Below are 26,612 nucleotides of genomic sequence, written 5' to 3'. Positions count from 1 at the left end.
TTAGTATCGGCTTTAAAATGTTTTCTCTTTACTTAGCTAGAAAACAAAATATCCCTGTCCCCTCCCCAAATGCATAAGAAACCTCAGCTCCTATTGATCACTTGAAATAGTCAGGGTTATTGTTGCTGTGATGAAACACCGTGACCAAAAAGCAAGTTGGGGAGGAAAAGGTTTATTAGGCTAACACTTCCACAGCACTGCTCACCACTGAAGAAAGTCAGGACAGGAAAACTCAAATGGGAGAATCCTAGAGGCAGGAGCTGACGCAGAGGCCATGGTGGGGTGCCATTTGCTGGCTTGCTTAGCCTGCTTGCTTATAGAACCCAGGACCACCAGGCCAGGGGTGGCCCCATCCACAATGGGCTGACAATAGGCCGAGCTCTCCCCAATCAGTAATTAATTAAGACAATGACTTACAGCCAGATCTTATGGATGCATTTTCTCAATTAAGGTTCCCTTCTTTCAGATAACTCATTTGTTGGTTGACAAAAGTCCAGCCAGCAAACCTCTGCATTAATCTGAGTAATTCACAGCTTCAGACCCTTTCAGCCATCTTCAGGATGTGACTAGTTTCGAGCTGTGCAGGGCTGTGGGACCGGCAGCTGTTGACTGACAAGTCATGTTGAACACCCGTAGGCATCGCATGGTAATGTGGACACATCTGCCAGACCATCTGTAGGCATCGCATGGTACTGTGGACACATCTGCCAGGCCACCTGTAGGCATCACATGGTACTGTGGACACATCTGTCAGGCCACCTGTAGGCATCACATGGTACTGTGGACACATCTGTCAGGCCACCTGTAGGCATCGCAATGGACTGTGGACACATCTGCCAGGCCACCTGTAGGCATCGCATGGTACTGTGGACACATCTGCCAGGCCACCTGTAGGCATCACATGGTACTGTGGACACATCTGTCAGGCCACCTGTAGGCATTGCAATGGACTGTGGACACATCTGTCAGGCCACCTGTAGGTATCACAGGGTACTGTGGACACATCTGTCAGGCCACCTGTAGGCATCGCATGGTACTGTGGACACATCTGTCAGGCCACCTGTAGGCATCACATGGTACTGTGGACACATCTGTCAGGCCACCTGTAGGCATCGCAATGGACTGTGGACACATCTGCCAGGCCACCTGTAGGCACTGCATGGTACTGTGGACACATCTGTCAGGCCACCTGTAGGCATCACATGGTACTGTGGACACATCTGTCAGGCCACCTGTAGGCATCGCAATGGACTGTGGACACATCTGCCAGGCCACCTGTAGGCACTGCATGGTACTGTGGACACATCTGCCAGGCCACCTGTAGGCATCGCATGGTACTGTGGACACATCTGCCAGGCCAACTCTCCCACTGCGATAGTTCCATCGCTTCTTTTGTTGACTCTCTCAGTATCCTCAACTCCGAAACCAGTCAAAATAAAATGGAGGAAGAGATGGAGAGAAAGATATTGAGACAGGCTCTTGCTATGTGGGTCAGGCTGGTCTTGAACTCGTCTTCCTTCCCTGTCTCCGAAGTGTTGGACTCACAGGCAGGTGCCAGAACTCAGAACTAAGAATTTGCTACAAAGATGAATAGTTGTGCTTTACTCTGGGAAGCGAGACTTTAACCCGGCAGTTGAGAAGCAACAATTTCTGGAAGACTTTCAGGCAAGCCCAAACCACCCTTCTACTGAACCTTGGTTTACAACATGGGGAGAACAGCCCCTCCCAGGCATACTTCTAGGGTCACTGAGCTACGCAATGCTCCAAAGGGGCCACTACGGTGACTCAGGGAGTAAAGGCACTTGCCCAAGTCTGAGTCTGAGTCCTAGAATCTACAAGGTGGAAGGAGAGAGCGCCTGAGAGCTGTCCTCGCCACACGAGTTAGGACATATTTGGAAACACACACAGGCAGGGATCGACAACTGCTCCAGAGACTGTGCTGAACATCTGTTACTGTGTGAAGTAGCATGGCCTGAGGGCCACCAGTCATGTAACGTAGAGAGGCCGGTAAAGTATATTGAGTAACGTTCCTTCAAATCCAACATGGAAATTTCTTTAGATACTAAATGATAAAATCTGGAGCAAGTTTTTTTCCCACGAGAAAACTTTAGGACAGTCCCTGTACCATGGAAATTTAATACTTTAGTAAATTTACTCCCACTAACAAAAAAATCAACACATAGTGGAGGCTTTTTGTTTTTTTTTTTTAATTAAAAATGTTTATTGGCTATTGCCCTTAATACATTTAAAACATAAAAGAATTTTTTCAAATGTGCTAATAAGAAAAAGATCCAGGGACCTGGACAATGTTTAACAGAATTTTCAGTGTTTTGGGCATAAATAAAACTCATAAATTTATATGGATTCTTGGATATTTACTAGTAATCCTTCAATAATGGGTTTGGCATTGACCAAGAATACAAACACAAACAAGTACAAAATACATTCAATAGCGATCACTGAGAACACAAACTGTCTCCATAGTATCCTTTGCATTCATGAGAAGTCATCATACCACTAAATGGAAAAACCAAGTTGAGTTTCTAACACATAAGAATACAATTAACTACATAATTATTACATACAATGTTCAGTAATGCCCATTATAAAATTGAAGCCAATAAAATATAAGAAATGCATTTCTTGTATCTTCAAAAAAAGATTTTAAATTGTTATTTTTATAAAAATTACATGTATATACATGTTTTGAGTATTCTATAGAAAAACTGATAAACATAGAAAAGCACACACACACAACAACAACAAATAAACAAAAACCCTGTCATGATACCAACAAAACTATAGAATCAAGAGAACCCAGGAAGGACAACCAGACTCAGATCCTGCAGCTGCCAACCACCAACTCTGCAAACCACAGACCAAACTTCCTGATGCATTAAAAAAAAAAAAAAAAACAACTCCAGTCACTTCCCACCCAGCACGCCTTGGTGCAGGGGCTCCCAGACTGCCAGCCTAAAGAAAGATTTCATCTGGGAAACAGAGCAAGTACTTGGAAAATGAGCGTCAATGTTGACCAGGAGAAGGACTAAGCAAAGCTGGTTCCATCTGTAGGAGAAATCACTCTGGGAGAGAAGACTAGGAAGTCAATGTGAAACAGTCAACTGAGAAGAAGAGAGGCTCTATGTACTCTGCTGAATTCTGGAGGGGGCATGGTCAAGGCTTGCAGTAAGAATTCAAATTACAGCTTCCCCAGAGATGGATAGGACTAGATTTGGAAAATTCCTTTCATGATATCCTTCCATTTCCTCAGAAATACCCAAACAACATGCAGAATGAAGGCTACTTTCAATGTTTGTGAACCAGTGCTGGTCCTCAAAGTCATGAAGAATTCCAAACAGAGATCATGTTCAAGACAAAGTCTGCCTGGATTATTTGACTCTGATGATTTACAACCAGAATGTCTTGCCATGTTTTTAAACAAGGAAAAGTTGACCCTGGAGGAGACATTCTGCTTTACTAAATCAAAACATGCTGAAGTTAAACTGAACCCTAAAAAGAAGATTCTAGAGATTCTCCCTAAAACCGTGTCTGCATTTGCCCAAAAGTCCCTGAGAGCATGAGGAGAAACAAAAACCCCCTGTTCGAATCAGTCAGGTTTCTCTCCAGGCCCCAGCTGTGCCTCTCCCCCACCCATCTCAGCAGTTCCTAGACCCTCACCATCCTTTCAAAACTCTCTCACATCTAATGCCTTGTCTTCAACTAAACAAATCTCTATCTACTTGTGGAATAAGCTGAGAAAGTTTTAAAGTCATGGTTCATATCATTCTGGTCCACTGAGGTCTCCAGCAGGCCTTCCTCCGCACCGCCATGGGCAGTCCGAGGCAGGTGCTCTTCATTCCCGCCATCAACACTGAAAGCTCAGGTCTTGGATTCTTTGTTCTCCCATTCTCAAGACATCTGTCTGCGGATGAGTTCTTTCAACTGTACCAGAGTGTCACTTTTTAGTGCTTCCCGGATGGAGCAGAAAAATCTGAAGTAGTGTTCAAAGTTGTGCATCATGAGCAGGACGCCGGCCAGGAGCTCGTTGGTCACCAGCAGATGGTGGATGTATGCGCGAGTGTGATTCTTACAGCAGTAACAGGAGCACCCGCTCACGAGCGGGCTGAAGTCTTCCTGGTACCTGAGAAAGACAGAATCCAGAAGTGAAGAGACTAAGAAATTGACAACTAAGGTCTGGGTAGCCAGGGATACACAGAGAAAGCATGTCTCGAAAAAACAAACAAAAAAAGGAAATCTACAACCCAGGCTACTTACTCCACTGGAGAGATGGCTAAGGTAAAAATAGTCTCGCTGGGTACCCGCTCAAGGCGTGCTCTGACAGACACAACCTTACAAGTCTGCAGCCTGAGACAGTCACAATAGTCACTCATCAGTGCAAAGGCACGTGGTGTTCGGGCAGAGGATGCTCCACTCATGGGCACTAGTGTCAGCAGCCACCACATCCACCGGTTTAGCCAGTCTCTGCCTCTTCTCTTGGCAATGACCATTCTGACTACCCTTTTACAGATGCAGACGACTGCTGCGTATTTAGGAGGGCTCTGGTGGAATCCCTTGCCTAAAGGCTTGAGTCTGGCCTCTATAACTCAACTGGGCATGCTGTTTACTATCCAGCTATGCACGTGTTTCTCATTCATTAACCAAAGATACTAACAGTCCACCTCCTGGAACTGTGAGGTTATTAAAGGAGCTAATACAGCAAAAAGGATCGAACCCTGATATTACACTTGTTACCTAAATATTATACTTAGGTAACACTAAATATTAGACTTCTGTTACCTTTCATTGCCTACTAAGGTACATGACTTTTCCAAGATAATATAATCAAATGCATTAGTAGGTATTTGTCCCCAAAACTTTAACCTAGCACCGAAAATAAGCATATATATCACCCTAACATTTATATGAAAGACAATAGTCTTGGCTACTTTAAAGAAAATATTAAAAGATATAGATGTTATCACTTCAGACCCACAATCATGAAATAGGATATAAACAGGATGTACGAATTTTACAATCTTTCCGTTATTAGATAACCATGAAAAGTCAGAGCTCCTAAAACATCTTCTTATATAAATCAAACACACTAGTGCTATGCTCACAGAGCAACCACGTTCTGAGGCTGGTGACTACCACTTTTAGTCAAATGTTAAGTTACAAGACAACTCAATTCCATTCCTTTTGTTTTTAAGACAAGATTTCCTACATAGTTCCAGCTGGCCCAGAATTTGCTCAATAGATCAAGGCTGGTCTCAAACTTAGAGCTCCATCTGCCTCTTCCAACATGCTGGATTAGAGGTGAACCCACCATGACCCTCCTCGGTTCATTCTTCACTGATAGCTGATTTAGAACCTGTATATAGTCAAGGGGACTTGAGCTCTTTCCAATGTACAAGCTACACTGTGTCTGACTCTCAATCCTCATTTTGCTCCGCTGTTACTTAAAGTAATCAGAATAGGAAAAAAAAAAAAATCAAGCAATGGATTCAGCTTCTTTCAGACAGCTTTTCTAAAGCAATAGTTATCTAGCTTAGTGTTCTGACAAGACAAAGTACCCGAAGTCATCTGCAGAGGAAAAATGGTTTTCTGGAACCATATTTGAGAAGGCCTAAGTAATGTCCAACTATAAATATTTTACGAAGTCATAAACTGAAAAGGGAACAGTTACATAAACTTAAGACCGTCCGAAACTAAAAAGTCAGAAATCAAAACCTAAACTTCAAAAAATTTCTTACTTTTTCTCTTTCAGATTAATTTCAAATGATGTCATTTCTTGGTTGCACCCAGCTGCTTCAATTTTCTTTATTTGATCCAAGCATTTTATTTCTTCTTGGATTCCATTTTGCTGCAATACTGAAGAGAAACCAATAAAAAGTCTTGAACGATCAGATAAGAAGTGCACACTGGAAAAATTTTAATCTAGTTATAATTTCACAACCTTTGACCCTATAACTCCATTCTTAGAATTATCTAAGGAAATCACCTAAGAAAAAACAAACAGCAGTACATTCCTGGATGGCCAAGGACTATTATCTACACCATCAAGACAACGAAGATATCTGAAAAGTCCAAGCTAATCATGGATCCAAGTATGTGATATATAATCTTGTCATAAAGGAATGATTTTAAAAAGAAAAGCGGTGGGGGGTATCCCTATGACTTATCACGATGGATTTGTGACAGCACACAGTCCAAGCAGATTAACGTAGAACACGGCTTTAGTTTACGTCTTCTGTTTGGGACCTCTGGCCTTCCAAGGAACCCACAGTACCCTTGAGCTCCTTGCTTAATGGAGGAGCATGTCCTTCAACTTCAACAGAAATCCAGCTCGCTCCAACACAGGAAGTAGAGAAGAGGTAAGCAGGAAAGCAATGAGAGCAATCCGTGAGGGTCCAGATAGCCAGATGGTTCTAGAATAATTTTAGTAAACCGAGACGAGCACTGAGCACAAAAATGCTATGGGATGGGATTGTTCACACCAACTGTGTGCTGAGATGGGAACACAATAAAGCTCTGGCATTTTGGAAAATCCTGGTCACTTAGGGGAAAAGCTGGCAACTTTCTTTAAACTCTTCGCTAGGTAAAATTCCACAGATTTTATAGTATACGCAGACACAAATAGGATTAAAGGGTTGAAAATAAAGTAAGAGGGAGAAAAGGAAGCTGGAGGGGACTGTGCAGGCCACTCATCCCTGAAGACAGGCTTCAGGGCAGCAGCCCATGGCCCATGACTGGGTGGGTCCTCTTCCCTACCATGTGCATCAGGATCTGAAATTGCTTGTCTTGACTTTGAAATAACAATAAAAGAAAACGGCAGCACTTCAAAGAAATATGAGCAGAAGAAAGCAGCTTTCAGATCTCAGAGAAGCAAAGGTGACACGAGCAGCCCATGACAGTGAGATCCCTGGGAGTTAATTGCATGGGGCTTGCAGGAGGGAGACAAGAAATCTTTCGTGGATAAAAAAATAAATTAACTTTTCCTAAGCTGCTCAAAGGTTTCCTTTCCTTAGATTTTCATTACGATTTACCCTGAATTTTTTTCCCCCGAGCTGTGAACAAAGGAGGTCTTGTTTTTGCAGACCACAAAAGTCCTATCTATATTGATGACCTACACGTGTAGTATTAAGTGCCTTGCCCTAGGTGCCAATATCTCAGGGAACACAAGGAAAAAAAAAAATCAAGATGGACCTTTATGAAAGGCTGGTGCTATGTGTACATATTTGTGACTTGGGCCAAAAAGTCATGGGAAATGGGAGAAAGCTAAGAGTGAGGTGAATGTCAAAGACCCACATGTCTCTTCAGGATTCAGCTGGCAATCAAAGGTGAAAGTCAGGGCACAACCCCGCTCAGTCACTTGATATGGAAAAAAACTCTCAAACAGGTCCACTCCTCTTTCAATACAATCGAGCACTTCGTCGGGCCGGCTGACTCCGCAGATGAGCCTGGAAAGACAGTTGGGACAACAACGTAAGTCAATGGCCACGAAGAAATCAGAAAACGCTACCACATCAACGGGGCGTATGAAAAACAGCAGCCAAACTCAAGCTCAGGGTGGCAGGGACATGGCTGTGTTGCTTTAGGCAGTTCCTTTACACCCTGTTCTCTGGCTCTTCATTATAAAGAGCTCCACGAAACCATCATGAGGCCCAAGGAGGCAGTGGAAAAGCAAACAGTATCATTTCTAACTCTTTCCACTCCCATCTTTCTGGTCCACCTCCCTGGCCACAGACTGAACTTTACCCCCCATCTAAACACTGCATAGATACTTTTAAAAGAATATAATTTGTTTTATTTCTCCATTTTTGAGTGTATTTTACAAATTCATTTAACAGCTCCTCTTGTTCTCAGGATTTCAGCACTCACACCAGGATCTAAGACTTTCTTTGTATTTTCTTTGCTAACGAAAAGTCCGCACTGGGAAATGAAATGGTATCTTCTAAGGGAAGGGCTACGGCAGTTTGGGAGCATGAATAATTTTCAAGAGGGTTTGGACAGGAAGGCAAGGCTCGGAGAAGCGTGAGATCAGGACTGGCTAGCTGCAACTACTCCTCTTGTTAAAGTTTGTTTTTCTGCCCACAGACCTTTCCATGAATCAGGGCAGAGAAGCTTTTAGACTTTCTGATTTCTTAGAAGAGTTTTTAACAATGCGTTTATGTAATACTAAGCAAGCAGAACCCTTCTATGTATGCCAGCTTTCCTGAATACAGCCTCCTTCCAGTCCTGTGAGGCTTTAGAACTCCACTCCAACTGAAGCTGGCATTTTACACACTTACAGAAAAACAATCCCAGCTTTCAAATTCAGAAAGAGACATCTGTGAAGACTTAGCACAACAAAGTGCAGAAAATGACTAGAAAAGCTCACGCTGAGCTATTCATCTGTAGCAGGGAAGGGGGGGATGCTAAAAACTGGGGCGCGCATGTGTGTGTGCCTGAATGTGTGTGTGTCTGTATATGCACACGATGGCTGTGAGAACGTGTTCTAGGGAATCTTCACACCCAAGTACACAGGTATCAGTCACTAAGCTGTCTCTATGATGCAGGCACACAATTATATTAGGCTCTCAAAAAGTACTAAGATTACACATGTCCTGTTTAATAGCCTTGAAAATTAAATAGCATCTCAGAGCCAAATTTCCCAATATATCACTGGTTAAAAAGCAAGAATATTCACATTAAGGATATAAGACTAAACAGAAAACTTTTTAAAACTGACATATAAAATTGTATGTATTTTTCACAAACAATGTATTTTGGAATTTGTAGACATGAAATGGGTCAATCTAGCCAAATAACAAATCTCATACAATTACTGTTTTCCTGGTGACAATACTTAATTCATCAGACTACACAACAAACCCATGGCATTTACCCCTCTGATTTAGCTGGAAGTACATATCCTTTGGGCAGCATCTTACCCACCTCCATGCTCCTGCTCGCCCCCACCTCTGAGAGCTCAACTTCAAGGAGAGGGACATTTTCAGACCCGACAAGAGTGAGGTCACACACAGGCGCCCTCTTTCTGAGCCTGCTTTATTTCATCCAATGTCATGACCTTTAGGGTCACCTATGGTTTTTGGTTTTGGCGTCTGTATATTTAATAAAGCAGGAAAATGCAGGCTATAGCTCAGCTGGTCAAGTGCTTGGCTAACATTCACAAAGCTCTGGGCTCCATCCCCAGCGCCGGAGCAATGGCACACGCCTGTAATCCCAGCACTCGGGAGGCAGAGGTCAGAAGATTCATAGCAAGTTTGAGGCCAGCCTGGACTACACAAGATTCCACAGAAGTAAAAATAAATACATTAAGAAAATTTAGGTACTAGTATGGCATCAGCTGCTCTGAAATCCAGACTAGCCTCTCATCTCTGTTACCACTGCAGTATTCAAAAGAACCAACCCTATGAGCTTCATCAATTCAAAAAACAAAACACCACCACTCACTGCTTGCCACAAAAGCAGAAACTTCTCGAAGGTCCTTACTAACAGAGCATATCCTCATGCGACTAAGCATACGGACTTCAACATGCCTTGACTTAAACGAGAATGGCACATGACTTTACACCTGTCTCCAGGTACCATGTCACAACAAATAAAAAGGAGTGTCTGTATTTGCCTCAAGGATGAGAGGACACAGAATGAGAGACACATTTGTTCTCGGTTATAATAATCAAACTCATCTCATGCCAATTCTCCCTGAAACCAGGAGAGCAGCTTCGAAGAAAACTGCCCAGCTGGCCGAGAATAAGACAGGAAGAACCAAGACATGGAAAGCGCCCTGTGTAGACCACATCACACCGTCACCAGCACCCCTGTCACCTCTCACGAGGCTGGCCTACATCCTAACCCAGCACTGGCCTTGGTTTGTCCTCTGGCAGCTCTGCAGTGACTGACGACAGCAAGTGCAGCCTGGTTTCTGTGACTGTTGGATTCCCTTGAAAGCCGTCCAGAAGGAAGCCCCCCACAGGCCGCTTGGCTGTCTCTCGTGCGGACCTCAACCTCTCTTCCATCACATCTCCACCTTCAATCACTCCAATGATCACACTTTTCTGAAGGACCTGAGAGAAGAAAGAATTGAACGCCTTTAACCATTACAAGAACCCAAGACCTGTTTGCGTGAATTTTTCATCGAAGTCCAACAGACAGAAGAAAGAGGTCTTTGAAAGTACTATAGATGTGCACTCTAAGAACCTTTAGGGCTCTAATGAACACACTGTAAAAAGAGGTTTTGCTAGCAGCCAGGCAACAGCTAAGAGTCCTGTGGGAGGGCTGCTCTACCACTGCCGCCACCATTGGACACTATAACCTATAAGACCCACTCCGCTGCCCAAACCCACCCAGCCCATCATCACCTGGACAACCACCCCTACCAAGATCAGCAGCCCCTAAAGGCACAAGCACCACCCATATCATTTGGAAGAAAAGCAGTCTCCCTGCAAACAGCCCTCTCCAGCAACATCAGCAGACCCTATTGGCACCTGTGCCACCCACACCAGATAGAACAGGCACAGGCAAAACCCACACCAGTTGGAAGAACAGACCCCATAGGCACAAGTAAAGCCCACACTAGCCAGAAGAACTGAAATACATGCTACAACTAGGCATCCAAACCCTCACAAACCTCAGCTGAGACAACCTACTCAACCGGACAACTAGCCAATTCCCGGAACCCATGGCCATTCAGTACAAAGACAATAAAGAACAAAAGACCATCTAATAAAGACATCACAAGAATCAACACCCATACCTATAATTATCCCAAACTCAGATGGGTAAACAGCAGTGTAAGAATACATCCAATAACATCAAGAGCAATACGGCACTATCAGAACCTAGTGGTTCAACAACAGCAGGATCTGAACATCCCAATGCAGATGAAGCAGAAAATGACCTTAAAAATAGCTTTATGAGATGATAGAGGCCCTTAAAAGGAAATGAAAAATTCTCTTAAAGAAGTGGGAGGAAAAGACAAAAAAAAAAAATTGGAAATCAGTAAATCCTTTAAGAAACCCCAAAACAAAAAAACAAAGAAACAAACAAGTGAAGGAAGCAGTTCAAGACTTGAAACTTGAAATAGAGGCAATCAAGAAAACACAAACTGAGGGAATTCTGGAAATGGAAAATCTGAGTAAGAGAACAGGACTTAGAGATGCAAACATAACCAACAGAATACAAGAAGTGGAAGAGAGGAACTCAGGGTTGAAGATACAATAGAGAAAATCTTAAATTCAACAAATTCTTAACATAAATCTGGGACACCATGAACAGAACAAACCTAAGAATAATAGGGACAGAAGAAAGAGACAAAGTCCAGCTCAAAGACACAGAAAATATATTCAACAAATCATAGAAGAAAACTTTCCCAACCTAAAGGACATGCCTATAAAGATACAAGAAGCTTACAGAATACCAAATAGACTGAACAACAACAAAAAAGTCCCCCTCGCCACAAAATAATCAAAGCACTAAACATGCAGAATAAAGAAAGAATACTAAGTGCTATAAAGGAAAAATGCCAAGTAACATATAAACACAGACCTATCAGAATTAGACCCAACTTCTCAATGGAGACCAAAAACCAGAAGGTCCTAGAGAGATGTTTTGCAGACACTAAGAGACCACAGATGCCAGACTACTACAGCCAACAAAACTTTCAATCACCATAGATGGAAAAAACAAGATTCTGCCAGACAAAAAATTAACAGAGAAGTAAGGGATCTAATGGATGTTATGACTCAAATGGACTTAACAGATATCTATAGACCACTTCGCCCAAACACAAAAGAATATATGGCACCTCATGGAACTGTCTCTAAAATTAACCACAGAAGCTGGGCAGTGGTGGTGCACGCCTTTAATCCCAGCACTCGGGAGACAGAGGCAGGCGGATCTCTGTGAGTTCGAGGCCAGCCTGGTCTACAAGAGCTAGTTCCAGGACAGGAACCAAAAACTACGGAGAAACCCTGTCTCGAAAAAAATCAAAAATAAATAAATAAATAAATAAATAAATAAATAAATAAAATAAATAAACCAGAGTCAGTCACAAAGCAAATCTCAACAAATACAAAATAATCTCCTGTATTTTATTGGATTACCAAGGCTTAAAGTTAGAATTCAATAGCAACATTAACTGCAGAAAGCCTACAAACTCATGTGGTGCAGGACAATTCTGTATTCTGTCAATTATGCTTTAAATAAATGCTGATTGGCCAGTAGCCAGGTAGAAAGTTTAGGTGGGACAACCAGACAGGAAGTAGAGGTGGGGCAATGAAAACAGGAGAATTCTGGGAAGGAGGAAGCCCTTTCTTCCCCAGTCCTGTCTAGACACTGAAGAAGCAGGATGTGACCTACCCCACTGCAAAAGGTACCGAGCCATTTGGCTAACATAGATAAAAATAATGGGTTAATATAAGTTATAAGAGGTAATAAGAAGCCTGAGCTAATGGGCCAATCAGTTTATAACTTATATAGACTTCTGTGTAATTTCTTTGGGGCTTACCGGCTGGACAGAAACCCAACAACTCACGGAAACTGAAAAACGCTCAATTGAATCACCACTGGGTCAAGGAAGAAATAAAGAAAGAAACCATAGACTTCCTAGAATTCAAAAATGAAGGCACAACATACCCAAACTTATGGGACACAATGAAAGCATTGTTAAGAAGGAAGCTCAAAACACTAAGTTCCGCATAAAGAAGCTGGAGAAATCTCATACTATTGGTTTAGCAGCCACCTGAAAGCTCTAGAACAAAAAGAAGCAGACTCACCCACGAGGAGCAGACAAGAGGAAACAAGCTGAGGGCAGAAATCGATAAAATAGAAACAAAGAACAATACAAATAATCAATGAAACAAAGTGTTGATTCTTTGAGAAAAATCACCAAGACAGACAAACCCTTGTGCAAACTAACCAAAAGGCAGAGAATATCCAAATTAAGAAGACAAAACAAAACAAAAAAATCAGAAATGAAAATGGGGACATAACAGACATTGTGGAAATCCAGAGACTCATTAGGTCATACTTCAAAACCCTGTACTCTACAAAATTGGACAATTTTCTGGATACCACATACCAAAATTAAATCAAGACCAGATAAACAATTTAAGTAGACCTATAACTCCTAAGGAAAAAAAAGTTATTAAAAAAGTCTCCTAATCAAAAAAAGCCTGACTAATTCAGTAGATGCTGGGCAGAATGCCACCACTTCCTTTTTCCGCTTCCATAGCAGATAAAGCTAAAAGACAACTCCCTTCCTGTAGCCCTGGGTTTTATTTATTTTAGTACACCCATCCTAGGGATTATCTGAGAAATAAAAAAAAATGGCCAAAACAGAACGTGGCAGAGCTTCAGTACTGAATGGTATAAAGAAGAAGATTCATAGCCAGGCAGTGGTGGCACACACGTTTAATCCCAAGCATTTGGGAAGCAGAGGCAGGCGAATCTCTGAGTTCAAAGTCAGACTGGTTTACAGAACATGTTCCAGGATAGTCAGGGCTACACAGAGAAACCTTATCTCAAAAGACAAAAAGAAACAAAAAATAATCAAGCAAACAACCACCACCAACAACAAAAGAAAGAGCATGATCCAGAAAGGAATCCCAAGAAAAGATGTTTGCATGCACAGAGCAGACGGTGGACAGGCCTGCCCCTTCACACCACTACCACAGTTTTGTGTAGGAATCTCCTGTTCATGGACACGAGCAGTTTGGCTGTGTACTTACTGTACTGTTTAAAATGGAACACTTAAGAAAGGAGGCACTATTAGCAATGTCAAGACATGAGCACTCAGGATACAGAAAGGTCAGAAAGGTGCCCAACACTTACTGGCCCTGACTTCTGCCTCACGTCCCACGTGCTGAGTGCTGGCAACAGGAATGAGCACCAAGTCGGCCTGATCAGTCCCTTTGCTTCCCTGCCTCCTTCGCCAGCTCACTAACCGTGCTCACAAATGCTGCAATTTACTGGTACAGCCTCATCTTTATCAGCTCGTCACAACACTTCACTACGGGCTCACGGTATGTCAGACGCTCTGTGATACGATACAGATACAAAACCAGCATGCAAAAGCAGAGTTTATGGAAACTATAGCTTAATAAAAGCAAATGCGTAAAGAAACTGGTGTGGTATGGTATGGTTGGGCTACAGCACAGCACACGCGTATTAAAGGGGTAACAAAGGATGATGGGAGGTTCCCGGAAGAGTCAGGGAAGTTCCATAAATTGGTGAGTGAATAAATGGACCTGGTGGAAGCCAGAGAGGGACTATGCCTGGAGATGAAAGGATAATCCCAGGGAAGATAGGTGGCCCAAAGTGAAACAGCGAATGCTTCAAGGAACTGAAGTCATTCCTAGAGAGCAGACGGCCAGTCACAGGGTACATAGTCATGAGCAGACGGCCATCACAGGGTACACAGTCATGAGCAGACGGCCATCACAGGGTACACAGTCATGAGCAGACGGTCATCACAGGGTACATAGTCATGATGAGCAGACGGCCATCACAGGGTACATAGTCATGATGAGCAGACGGCCATCACAGGGTACATAGTCATGATGAGCAGACGGTCATCACAGGGTACATAGTCATGAGCAGACGGCCATCACAGGGTACATAGTCCATGATGAGCAGGGCAGGTGACAGCAGACAGTGAGAAGTGAAGAAACACTGGATTCCTTAGCAAAGGAGGCAGTGGCTCATCCGTGCTTTACACAGGCATCTTCTGGAAAGCAAAGATGAAGACCAGACAGAAACGAGAGCAGAAGCAGCTAAAACAGCTCAGAGGTAACCACGAACCCAAGAGACGGGTACAACAGCAGGTGTGAGAAGGGACAGATCTGAGGCGTGTTTACAGAGACAGGAGGAAGGAGGTAGACAACCGGTCAGTAACGTGCATGATCAGTAAATCTAAAGTGTAAACTCCTAGGCCGAGGAACTTGGTGAATGCCATAGGCCAAGCTAAGTATTGAGGGTGACTAGGTCTGAGGAAACGAGACCAGGAGTCCAGCTGCCCAGACCTGAACATTCTAATGCAACTCAGCTACAGTCCAGGATGTATGGAGTTATAACTCTCACGGCGAGTAGAAGGAAACTGACAGTATATACATGTTCAAAACTGCTCACCAAATAATGAAAACCAAGGGAAGGCAGTTTGGGGACAATGTATGGCACAGTGAAAAGAACCCACCATGGAATCCTGGAGAAGGAACTTCCCAGGATCAGCAAAGAAAAACAGGAAAGAGACAAAAAAGTGAGCAGGGAAGCAGGCGGAGAACAGCTAAGGCGCAAAGATGCAGAAGGGAGGCGAGCGTTTCCAGAGCAGCTAGCGGGCGGCCTCACCTCAGACTCTTCCTGTAGTTGCAAACAGCTGTCCAGGAACTGAAGGGACCGGTCCACAGACTTCCTGGCCCTTTTTATGGAAGTTGCTTCTGCAAAAGATGCCTCGCCATCTGAGAGGCACTGGAACCAGTCCGGCTGCAGGGCCTCCTGAATGGCCATGAACTTGGAAACGGTCATTTCCACTCGACCTCCAAAACCCCACACAGACACAGACTGCGTGGAGCAAGAGATGAGGAATTACCAAGAGTAACATGAACATAAAAAGGAACCAGGAAAGCGGGACATGGCGATTCCTAACAGCTGCAGAGAGGAGACAACTCAGGACCCTGGACAGGTGAGTAAGAGATTCACCACACTTTTTCTAAGGACTTATGGCCCTGAGAACATCTTTCAGTGGTCAAGCAATCCAACTCCTGAACTATCCCCAGAGACTTCTTCACCACGCCTCTCTGGTGCAGTTCTCCCTATCTCCTCCCCCGACTCAAGCCCACGGAACTAGACTCTGAGGCCTTCCAAACTCCCACCACAGTCTATTTTAGCTTCCTAGCTTCCTCCTACCTCCCTGTCTGGCTAAGATATTCTGTATGCATCCTCGAGGGAACAGAGTTTTCATATTCCCTCCGCTAATGCATGCACTTTAGATGTCCTGGACACAATTCATGGTTCCCTCCTCTAAGCTCCTGCAGCAATTTATATCTACACGAATAAAACATATCATTTTAAACAAGTTCTAATTAAAAATCAGAAGCTCAATTGAAAACAGTATTCATGCCAAGTGGTAGTAGCAATACACTTTAACCTCCATACTTGGGAGGCAGAGGCAGACAGATCTCTGAAGCATTAATTTAATTAATCTTATCAATAAAAACCAGGAGTCAGAAATTGGGATTAAAAACCTGAAAGATCAAAGAGGCAGATGAACAGCCACCAGCTACTTCCTACCTCTTGTTTCTCATCCAAAAGGGTTGAGATCGTGTCTCTCTCTCCAGTCCTCCAAACCTCTACGGTCGGCTGGAGGCTGGCTCCACCCTCTCTGACTCTAAGCAAACTTTATGTGTCAGAATACAATCAAAATATCACAATAGATCTCTGTGAGTTCAAGGCCAGTCTGCTCTACATACAGCCTAAGATAGAGAGAAACCCTGTCTCGAAAGGAAAAAACAAACCACACCACACCAAACCAAAAGCCAGCCTTGAAAATGAAAATACATCAGGAGGAAGTGACTGTGGTTGCCAGGCAGTGGTGAGCACTGAGCCTGGCCCAATGTTGTATGAAGGCGTGGGGCAAACAGAGCTTCAGATACCATTCTCCACTCGCTACAACCTCTGACTAGAGATCCAGCCTTTCAATCCTGATCTACCAGCAGCAGTACTGACCGAGGCTCCATGCTACAGGGTACACCTTCATAACTCACCGGCAACTCTCCTGCTCTTCCCGGAGTGAAAGAATCACACGCACAACGTCACATCCAAAGACTGCATTACTCTCCTCTCAGCAATTTCCCATTTGGCAGGTACTTGACCTTCTTCTACTCTCTAAGCCAGTGGTTCTCAACCTTCCTAATGCTGTAACCCTTTCATACAGTTCCTCATGTTAATGGTATCCCCCAACCATAAAATTATTTTTGTTGCTACTTCGTAAGTGTCATTTTGCTACTGTTACGAATCGTAATGCAGATATCTGATATGCGACCCCTGTGGAAGGGTTGTTTGAGGCCCACAGGCTGAGGACCACTGCTCTCAGTGTTCCCAACACAGAAATGCTGAGGATCTGTTGCCCAACTTAACTCATCTTCAAGCAGCCCTCCTCAGTCTTTCTAAACCCTCACACTCTGTTAAATCCTGACCACATACAGAGGGCATGAAGGAATCGTGGAGCATTTGAGGTCCCGGGGACCAGGCTGAGAACGTACCTTATTTGTTACATAACCAGATGGGCCGGGGCTGACTGGATCGTGCAGGGAGCAGTAGAAGAGAGATTCTGGCATGCCTGTGTAGACACAAAAAGACCCATTCAGAGTGCTGTGGGAAAAAGCTTTCTGGCATGCCAGCACATGCTGGTAGATGAAGCAACTCTAATCTCATCGAACAGCTGGAACCTCATCTTGGATTTATAGAAGGCCTGGGAAAGGAAGAAAATTATTTGAGACCTTCCAACCCAAAAGAATTAAATGTAAAGATCCACACGATACAAACATGACACAAACCTAGAAATACACAAGAGAAAATTCAATTGAGAAATGGCATCCATGACACTGGAATGTGGACAAGCCTATAAGGCATTCCCTGATCACTGACTGATGTTGGAGGACCCAGCTCACTGTGGTAGTGCCATCACAGGCTAAACGAGCCATGCCGATCAAGCAAGCAAGCAGTGCTTGTCTGGGACCTCTGCTTCAGTAAAATATAAAATGGAGATGGGTTAATTCTAGATGTAAGAGTTAGCTAGCAATATGCTTAAGTAATTAGCCAAGCAGTAATCAATTAATATAGTTTCTGTGTGGTTATTTTGGGAGTCTGGGTGGCTGGGAACACACAAATGGCCTCATACAACAGCCACCTGTAACTCAGGCTCCAGGGGATCTAACATGGTCTTCTGACTTCTAAGGCCAGTAAGCTTGCACGTGGTGCACACACACACATGCAGACAAAACATCCAGACACATAAAATACTTTTAAAAAAATGATTAGTAAACCATGGATACTTAAATTCATATGGTACTCCACATTTCCCATAGGATTTCACTTAAAAAAGGAGAAAGAAACAAATTTAAAAAGTTAACAGCCCCGGCGGTGTCCCACCTCATTTGCTAAGCTTCAGTCATTACGATGATCTCTGGCAAGTGCACGCGAGCCATGGGCAGTAGACTCTGAAGCTTGCTGTTTTTGCTCTTTACTCCTGGCTCTTTTGGGGCGGGCCCATCACCCAGCTCCCACATAATCACACAGAATCTTATTCTTACTTACAAATGCCCAGCCTTTGTTTGGCTTGTTTCTAACAAGCTTCTCTTATATCTTAAATTATCCCATCTATCTTTTGCCTCTGGGCTTTTATCTTTCTCTATTTCTGTACACCTTACTTTCACCCATACTCCATGGCTGGCTGGGTGGCTGGCTACCTACATTTTTCTCTCCTTATTCTCTTGCTGCTCCTTCTTCCAGATTGTTCCTCCTATTTGTTCTCTGCCTGCCAGCCCCGCCTCACTGTTGGCCATTCAGCTCTTTATTAGACCATCAGGTGTTTTAGACAGGCAAAGAATCACAGCTTCACAGAGTTAAACAAAAGCTGGTGATTGCAACTGTTCTCAGCTTATGGAGACTGAGATTTCAGAACCCCCTCTTCTGAGCGATCAAGGCACCATGAAGCTTCCTTCTAAAGAGAAGATGGATGACCAAGGATACAGGAGCCATTTACTTAACAAAGCCTAGATGTTGGGGGAACTAAGGAGAAAGTGGTCCACAGAAGACCCGGTTCCACAGCTGCTACAACTAAGGTTTTCCTCAAACTAAATAAATGGGCACACACATCTGCACATAAAGTTCTACTTCCGGAACAAAAGATACTAACCCATCAGAACACATGAATGAGGCTCATGCAGGAGCTCTGGAGTGTATGTATCCTATGGTCTGTGCTCTGGAGTGTATGTATCCTATGGTCTGTGCTCTAGTGAGCTCTGGAGTGTATGTATCCTATGGTCTGTGCTCTAGTGTGCTCTGGAGTGTATGTATCCTATGGTCTGTGCTCTAGTGTGCTCTGGAGTGTATGTATCCTATGGTCTGTGCTCTAGTGTGCTCTGGAGTCTATGTATCCTATGCTCTGTGCTCTAGTCTTTGGAGCATTGGCCCCACCCATTTACCGTAACCACTGGCTAACACCTAATCCAACCAGACACCTCCTTATCTTCTTCAAGAATTCTTTATTCTGACCCCTTTCTTATGTACCCAGAGCAGGTTATATGCCCCCTGTGATCTGTTATAATATATGTATATAACCCTGACTCTACAAAGCATTAAGAATCATGTGTTTTCCACTGAACCTTCAATCCCCAATGCTTCGCCAAAGACAATTATTTAAAAAGAAGAACATGTATGAGTCACAGTTAAGTCAGCAGGACCAACAAACTCCAAACTGACACATCACAAATCACATATACACGTGATTTAAATAGTCGTTACCTATAAAGCTTCCGACTCCTTTTTTATATTCTGCCAAGACCTCATGATGTTCTGCTCTGTAAGAAAAACAGAAAAATGCACAGCATAGCAATGGAAATGGATCACTCTTTAGCTACTCTGTACAGCACCAAAAACTCTCTCTTCTCCTCACCCAAATAAACTACACGACAGTGAATGCCACCCTCAACAACAAAACACATCGCTTTTCAAGATGTGCAACCAGCAGGGCTGGGTTAGTTAGTTAAAATGAAGGTATACAATTTGCCAGGGGTACAAAAGAAACATAGACAAAACAACTGCTTCAGAACATCTGGATTTCCTTCCATTTTCTTGTCCTTTTAAAATCACTATTAACACAATAACTCAGTCACTTGTCATACAACAGTTTCAATTAAACAGTTTTTCTGATTTCATCTTTAAAATCTATAAACTATGCATGTGAGAAAAAAGAAGAAAGAAAAGAAACCTTCCTCTCTGCTGCATCTAAGGGCTGGATACCTGAATGATTAGGTTCAGCACTCACAAGGTTGACAGTGTGAGCTGGACCATGGCTGGGACCCCATGGATATTATGCAGTGTGTGATGTGTCAGGTGTGGGGCAGAGCCAGTCCTGGTATAGAGAAGACAGCCTGGAATGTCCACTGTGCAGTCCCCTGCTTTGCCCAGGTTTTGTATTTTTCCTAGACGGCAGCCATTAACGACTTTGACGAGACTCAGCTTCATCTTTAGGGATTCTTCCAGGTTCTGAGAAGAAATCAGCATTAAATTTAGAAGGCAATTCTTGGCATCGAAAGGCTAAGTACTTTGCAAAGAAAGCAATATGCACATAAATGAATGGCTGCGTGTCTGTTACCTCCAGCTCACATCTTTCTGTCTGATCAGGATCAGGACAAGGTGTAAAAAAGGACCAGGATTCTTTCTCCAAAGTCCCATAACAAAATGGTAACAGTAAGTTTGACACGCATTAACATTTCATTTGTATTTTAATAAACAGAGCTTGCCTGAAGATCGGAGAGACAAACAGCCCCACTGGTCAGCCTTACAGACCAGGCAGTGAAAGTACACACCTTTAATCCCAGGAGCCACACTAGCAGCCACAGTGCATGGGCGGGCGGTGCACGCCTTTAATCCCAGTACAAAACGGAGGAGGCAGCTCTCAGCCTCAGTCTCATTCTGAGACTCCTGGAGGCAGGACCGCCATTTCAGACTGAGGCAGAGTAAGAGCCAGTGACTGGCTGCTTTTTTTCTGGTCTTCAGGTTGAACTCCAATATCTATCTGAGTTTTTATTAATCATGCTTCATTTTATTAACTGTCTATGAGTGTGTGTGTGTGCGTGCTTGCACATGTGCACGTGCTTTTGTAGAAGCTGATGAAACAAAGCAAATGAAAGGCCTGAAATAGAAATTAGCCTGGCGGTGGTGATGCATTCCTTTAATCCAGACACTCGGGAGGCAGAGGCAGGAGGATCTCTGTGAGTTCGAGGCCAGCCTGGTCTACAGAACTAGTTCATGGCAGGCTCCAGAGCCACACAGAAACCCTGTCTTGAAAAACCAAAACCAAACAAACAGACAAAAGAAAAGAAAAAGAAAGGTTAATTGTCAAAGAAAGGCACGTGAGGTCACTCTGCCTTGAAAACATGCAAGGGAGGACCATACTCTTTAGAGCACATGTTACTTACTAATTTGAACCACATTTCTTTCTCCAACTTGAGAAAATATTAAGCAATATTTTTCCCTTCTATTAGTGTTGTTCAATAAAAAAGATTCCAAAACAGTATAATGAATATACATCATAGACTGACCAGCATAAAGTAACAGATTATCTGCAAAGTGGGATTGTATTCCAGTTCGTTCATATCAAGATGAGAAACCATGTGAGCATGTAAGTGATCTATGAGTGATTTCATAATGGGAAAGGTAAAACTTTTTAAGAAAAAAATACAGATACTCTTTCTAACTTCTATAGATACACCAAGAGGATTTGAAAAAAACAACAGAAAACATTATTTATAGCATGTTGTTAAATAATTAGTACTCAGTGTGAAAAGTTATGAGCTTTTAAGATGCACAGGAGGGCTAGGGAGATGGATGGCTCAGTGGGTAAAGGTGCTTTCTGCCAAGTTTGCCAACCTAGGTTTAATCTCCCTTGTAAAGGGGGAAGAACAGAACTTACTCTACAGAGTTGACCTTTGACCTCCACATATGTGTCACAGCACCTACACACAGACAAGCACACACTTTTTAAAATTTAAATGTCACTGGACATATCAACATTTTATAAACACTACATTTCATCACTACTTGTCATTTGGAGCAGGCCAAGATTGTGTGCATTTGACTGTATGAGGCCAGCAAGGAACCCCAACTCCCCAGGATCCACCTGTTCAGCACCCCAGTGGGGAGCTACATACAGGTGCATAATGGCCATGTCAGGCATTTCCATGGGTGCTGGAGACCCAAACCCAGGTCCTCATGCTTGCAGAGCAAACACACACTGATTCATCTTCTCAGCCCTATATGGCATTGAGATGCAGTTTAAAACACCAGCCCTCTGAAGACAGCCACCAGTTCTTAGACGCAGAGATTGACTTTTGTGTGATACAGTTCTTTAGCTGGGATGGTTAAACTTACAAGAAAATAGAATATGATTTCAAAAAGGTAACTGCATATTGTCAGTGAGTCTGCTTTGTGATGATGGATGGAATATGGAGAAATCTAAGGACAAACCAGTTGTGGTGGTGAAAGCCCAGTCCCAGATGCAAGCTGAGGCAGGGGATAGTGACTCCATGGCTCTGTGGGTTCCACGGTGAGAGCCCGTCTCCAGAAATAAAAAGGAGCAGAGCACTGGTGGCACAAGTCTTTAATCCTAGCGCTCGGGAGGCAGAGGCAGGCGGATCGCTGTGAGTTCGAGGCCAGCCTGGTCTACAAGAGCTAGTTCCAGGACAGGCTCCAAAAACTAGAGAGAAACCCTGTCTTGAAAAACAACAACAACAAAAGAAACAAAATAGAAAAAGAAACAAAAATGAAAAAAAGACAGCACTATTTTATCACATTTATTCGCGCGTGCGTGTGTGTATACATGCAAGTACATGAACACATGCAAATGTATACTACAGCTCAGTGTGGACATTAGTGCATAGCCTGAAGAACTCAGTTCCTCCTTCTACCACGCAGGGTCTCAAAAATCAAACTCAGGTCATAGGTACGCTTTGGCAAGCACCTTTACGCACTGAACCATATTACTGGCCCTAGAAAATGCACCTTAGCCAGAAATCAACATTTAAAACACAAACAGATTTATTTTCAGAGCTAGAAGAAGCAATACTTCCTATCTTCATTCACTGTCCAATATTAGATATGTTTTCCTAATTGTAACATTTTTATATACAAGTCTTTATTATGAATTAATGCATATAATATAGACATAAATATACACTGACGTATATGGGTTTTGATTTTTGACCTCTTTTTGTTTGTCTTAAATAATGTACCAATGACCGGGCTATGGCAGCTGCTGAGAAGAAACAGCTCCCATGCATAAATCACAGGATTTCTCTGGCCCGTTGTATCCACAAGAAAGCTGTACCTACACAACAGCCTCCAGCAACTACAAGGCATAGTTTTTAAAACACAATTTGGGAGTGACATAAACCAGTAACACAAACAAAGTTGACGATGCAGACTAATGTCTCCACAACACCAAGCGGTTCTACTGGCTTTATCACCGTCCCCTCCCTTTGCACTCACTGTGAATCTCTTCTGTTGCCGGTTTTGTCTTTTTCCTCTCACTCCCACAGATAAAGTTTCTGGAGGTCTTTCGGAGGAACCCTGAGCCTGTAGGGAAACTGACAACACCCTGCCCTAGCAACTGCTAGTTAGTGCCATTCTCCTGCATCTGTCAGGAGAGAAAGAATTTTTAAATGCCTCTTGAATAGATTGTCTTTATGGAAAGATGTCCCAAATTTGGTAACTGAATGCAGCAAGCTCAGATAGATGATCAGACTTCGGGGAGGGGGCATATTTCCTTCATCATCTCCATACAGCGTCAACATTTACACATGTGCAGAAACCAACTATGAAGGACCTCCATCTTCTCCATACAGCGTCAACAGTTATACATGTACAGAAACAAACTATGAAGGACCTCCATCTTCTCCATACAGCGTCAACAGTTACACATGTACAGAAACAAACTGTGAAGGACCTCCATCTTCCATACAGCGTCAACAGTTATACAAGCACAGAAACCAACTATGAAGGACTTCTGAACAACATGACGCACTGCACTGACTCACAGATGATGGATGCTATAATATTCTAAATACTTCAAATTTTTACACTATTTGGTAGGGGGAGAAATATACTGACAATTCTAAACTTTATTAGGTACACGTGTTAAGTCTGGAAATAGTCATCAAGGAAATGAATGACAGAATATACAATATCCAAACATGTTTGAAAGGAATCCAGAAGTTTAAAGAAAATTTCAATTATCCCATGAAGGTTAAAAAAAAGCATATCAAAAATAGAAAATGCGGGGCTGGGGCATCGGTTCAGTGGTTCGGAGCACTTGTTATCTGTGCAGAGGACCCAATGCCACTTATAAGCCTGTAACTGCAGTTCCAGCTGGGTTTCTTTTTCTCATTTGAGGGTGCCATGCATGCTTGTGATGCACATACATGTGTGCAGGCAAAAAGAGTCACACACAGAAAATAAAAGTAACTCTAAAAAAGAAAAGAAAAAATATCCAGCAGAAAGTGGTGGCACACGTCTTTAATCCCAGCACCTGAGAAACAGAGAGGCTGTCAAATCTCTGCGAGTTTCAGGCCAGACAGGGATACATAATGAGACGCTGTCTGGGGGGAGGGGAGGGCAAATGGTAAGTCTGAATGTTATTGATCACAACAAAGCTAGACTAATCTCATCCATCAAAAGGCCTAACATCAGCAGTAGCTACATTTATTAGGTATTTACTGTTGTGCTTTATACATTAACTCCATTAACCCTCATACCATATCCAACAGAGCCTATTCTCTCCGGCCTCCTATAAATTAGTTAAGTGACGTTAACAAAGTCACTGTCACGGTTTGAATAAGAATGGCCCCTATAGGCTCACACATTTGAATGCTTCGTCACCAGGGAGTAGCCCTATCTGCAAGGATTAGGAATGAGGTGGGGTGTGGCTGGAGGGAGTACGTCACTGGGGGTGTGCTCTGAGGTTCCAAAGCCCTCAGCTACTGCTGCAGTGTGCCTGCTATGATGTAAATGGTTTAAAACTCTCAAACTGTAGGCTTTCTTTTGTAAAAGCTTCTTTGGTTATGGTGTCTCTTCACAACAATAGAACACCGACGAAGGTAGTTACCAGAGCTGGTCCTGAAACTACAGAAGTCTCCTTATAGAGACCATAACATAGGCTTAGGAGAAACTCAATTTGTCAAGCAGCACATGAAACGTTTCCATCTTAACTGTGATATTACCCATTTTGCTACAGTGTTATTGCTTTTTCCTATCTCCCTCCTTCACCTCTAATCCATTATCCCAGTCTCTATAGCAATGGTTCTCAACCTGTGGGTTGTGACCCCTGGGGGGGGGAGGGGCAAATGACTCACAGGGATTGCCTAAGACCATCAGAAAACACAGATATTTACATTATGTTTCATTGAAGTAACAAAATTAGTTAAGAAGTAGCAACAAAAAAAATTGATAATTGGGGGTCATCACAACGTGGGGAACTGTGTAAAGGGTCTCAGCATTAGGATGGTTGAGAACCACACTGCCCTATAGCCTTTCTAAATGGACACATACTATATTATGGTCACCTCTCTGAACTCGGCATTTCTTTCAGGAAAAGATGGGCAGCTCTCCCAAAGAACAGCCATGAAACTAACTCTTCCAAATGACCCGCTGTTGTGACAGAGTAAGGTCTCCATGTCACACACCTGTTCAGCCACCTTCTTTCCTCTGTTAGAGGACAGAAGCTAGGATATAGGGGCACGGCCTTCCTTAGCATATTCCCAAGTTAAAGTTTGGTTTACATTTCCTGGTACAATGTCTGCACACACTGATTTTTCAATCATTACCATACTCCCAGGGTGTAGGTTCTATAGGACCCAGCCTAGACAAGCTCTATATAGAGGTCTGAGTCTCAGTAGCTTACCCCAAGGCAATACCTGAGACAACAAACTGAGTCTACCCAGGCACCACCCTGGAAGAGAACATCCAAAGGGAATTCCTAATGTTCCAACATCTGTTGGAACACACCCATTGCTTTTCACCAAGACACTGCTAGACAAATGTCAGAATATCAGGGGTCTAAACGTTAGAAATCCCTCACCCCCTACCACTATAAAAACCCAACTCTAACTGAGCTTGGGGCTCTCCGATCCCTCCAATACGTTGGACACACGGAGAGACCGAGTTTGCAAACTTGTGTAAGAATAAAAGCTCTTTGTTTTTACATACAGGACTCAGTATCCTGGTTGGTTTTGGGGGGGGGGGTTCCATTTTTGTTAGCAGTAAACTCAATGGCCAACAAGTAGCTGGGTCCAAATCTCCAGTTCTAAATTTCTGACCCGCCTGGAAAGTACATACACCTTCAGTGAACTGTTCCTCACAACATCCAGGCTTGGCTATTGAGGTTCAGTTTTCTCTTAGTTCCGTTAGCCATCATTGGAGCTTTAGACCTTACTGTTTTTATGCCTTCTCAAGTACCTGGTAAATTCAGAAAAACTTCCGGCTGAGCAGCTCACCCTCGGACAGGGACCGGGAGAAAAGAGGCCCCTTTCTCTCTAAGATGTGTATGTCCGGCAATCTCACTGAGGAGACTCGGAGCGGGCGGAAGCCTAGACCAACAGGAAATCAGGAAATAACAAGGTGGGAGTAAGACGGAAATGCAAGCAAGAAAATGAGTGCGACTCACCCGCTCTCATTAAGGAAAAGAGACACTCACCCGTGGATTACAACACTCCGTACCGCCAGGACCCTTAAACTCCTTGCCGGAGATAACACGTGTTCCGCTCGCTGTGATAACACGTGTTCCGCTCGCACAGCTCGCGGTCCACTGAACCACCGCCTCTGATGCAGAACCA

General features: G+C 43.4%; 1 protein-coding gene and 1 non-coding gene across 5 annotated transcripts; both read right to left on the bottom strand.

Moving 5' to 3' along the window:
- Positions 1 to 2,208: 2,208 nt before the first annotated feature.
- On the bottom strand, positions 2,209 to 26,543 carry Qtrt2 (queuine tRNA-ribosyltransferase accessory subunit 2). Of its 4 annotated transcripts, none has more exons than XM_041673034.1 (10): positions 26,474 to 26,543; positions 26,236 to 26,366; positions 20,048 to 20,268; positions 19,525 to 19,580; positions 17,262 to 17,338; positions 15,349 to 15,561; positions 9,871 to 10,070; positions 7,309 to 7,460; positions 5,754 to 5,871; positions 2,209 to 4,141 (listed from the first exon to the last, which is right to left on the bottom strand). In XM_041673034.1, the coding sequence occupies exons 3-10, from the start codon at positions 20,245 to 20,247 to the stop codon at positions 3,910 to 3,912; spliced, it is 1,248 nt and encodes a 415-aa protein (XP_041528968.1). In that variant the 5' UTR covers positions 20,248 to 20,268; positions 26,236 to 26,366; positions 26,474 to 26,543; the 3' UTR covers positions 2,209 to 3,909. The 4 variants fall into 4 exon arrangements, with proteins under 4 accessions (XP_041528968.1, XP_041528969.1, XP_041528967.1 ...); XM_041673035.1 differs by having other exon boundaries at positions 26,274 to 26,366; XM_041673033.1 differs by lacking the exon at positions 26,236 to 26,366 and having other exon boundaries at positions 26,474 to 26,516.
- Positions 23,008 to 23,140, bottom strand: LOC121462097. The gene has a single exon (XR_005976268.1). It is a non-coding gene; the product is annotated as a small nucleolar RNA SNORA84 (small nucleolar RNA).
- Positions 26,544 to 26,612: the final 69 nt, after the last annotated feature.

This window comes from Microtus oregoni, unplaced genomic scaffold, assembly GCF_018167655.1.
Source record: "Microtus oregoni isolate MIOR12 unplaced genomic scaffold, Mior012 000023F_ref0000262, whole genome shotgun sequence".
Taxonomy (NCBI): domain Eukaryota; kingdom Metazoa; phylum Chordata; class Mammalia; order Rodentia; family Cricetidae; genus Microtus; species Microtus oregoni.
The sequence above is the reverse complement of the archived record's forward strand: the minus strand, read 5'-3'. Positions and strand labels throughout refer to the sequence as shown.

What these genes read in the sequence shown, in the direction of transcription:
- Qtrt2 (XM_041673034.1), bottom strand. Translation starts at nt 20,247, where the DNA reads ATGAAGCTGAGTCTCGTCAAAGTCGTTAATGGCTGCCGTCTAGGAAAA. An exon ending in AACTACAGGAAGAGTCTGAG is followed by an intron (nt 10,071 to 15,348) that starts GTGAGGCCGCCC and finishes TTCTTCTCTCAG; the next exon opens with GTCCTTCAGAAAAGTGTGAT. An exon ending in ATTAATCTGAAAGAGAAAAA is followed by an intron (nt 4,142 to 5,753) that starts GTAAGAAATTTT and finishes TGTCTTTCTCAG; the next exon opens with GTACCAGGAAGACTTCAGCC.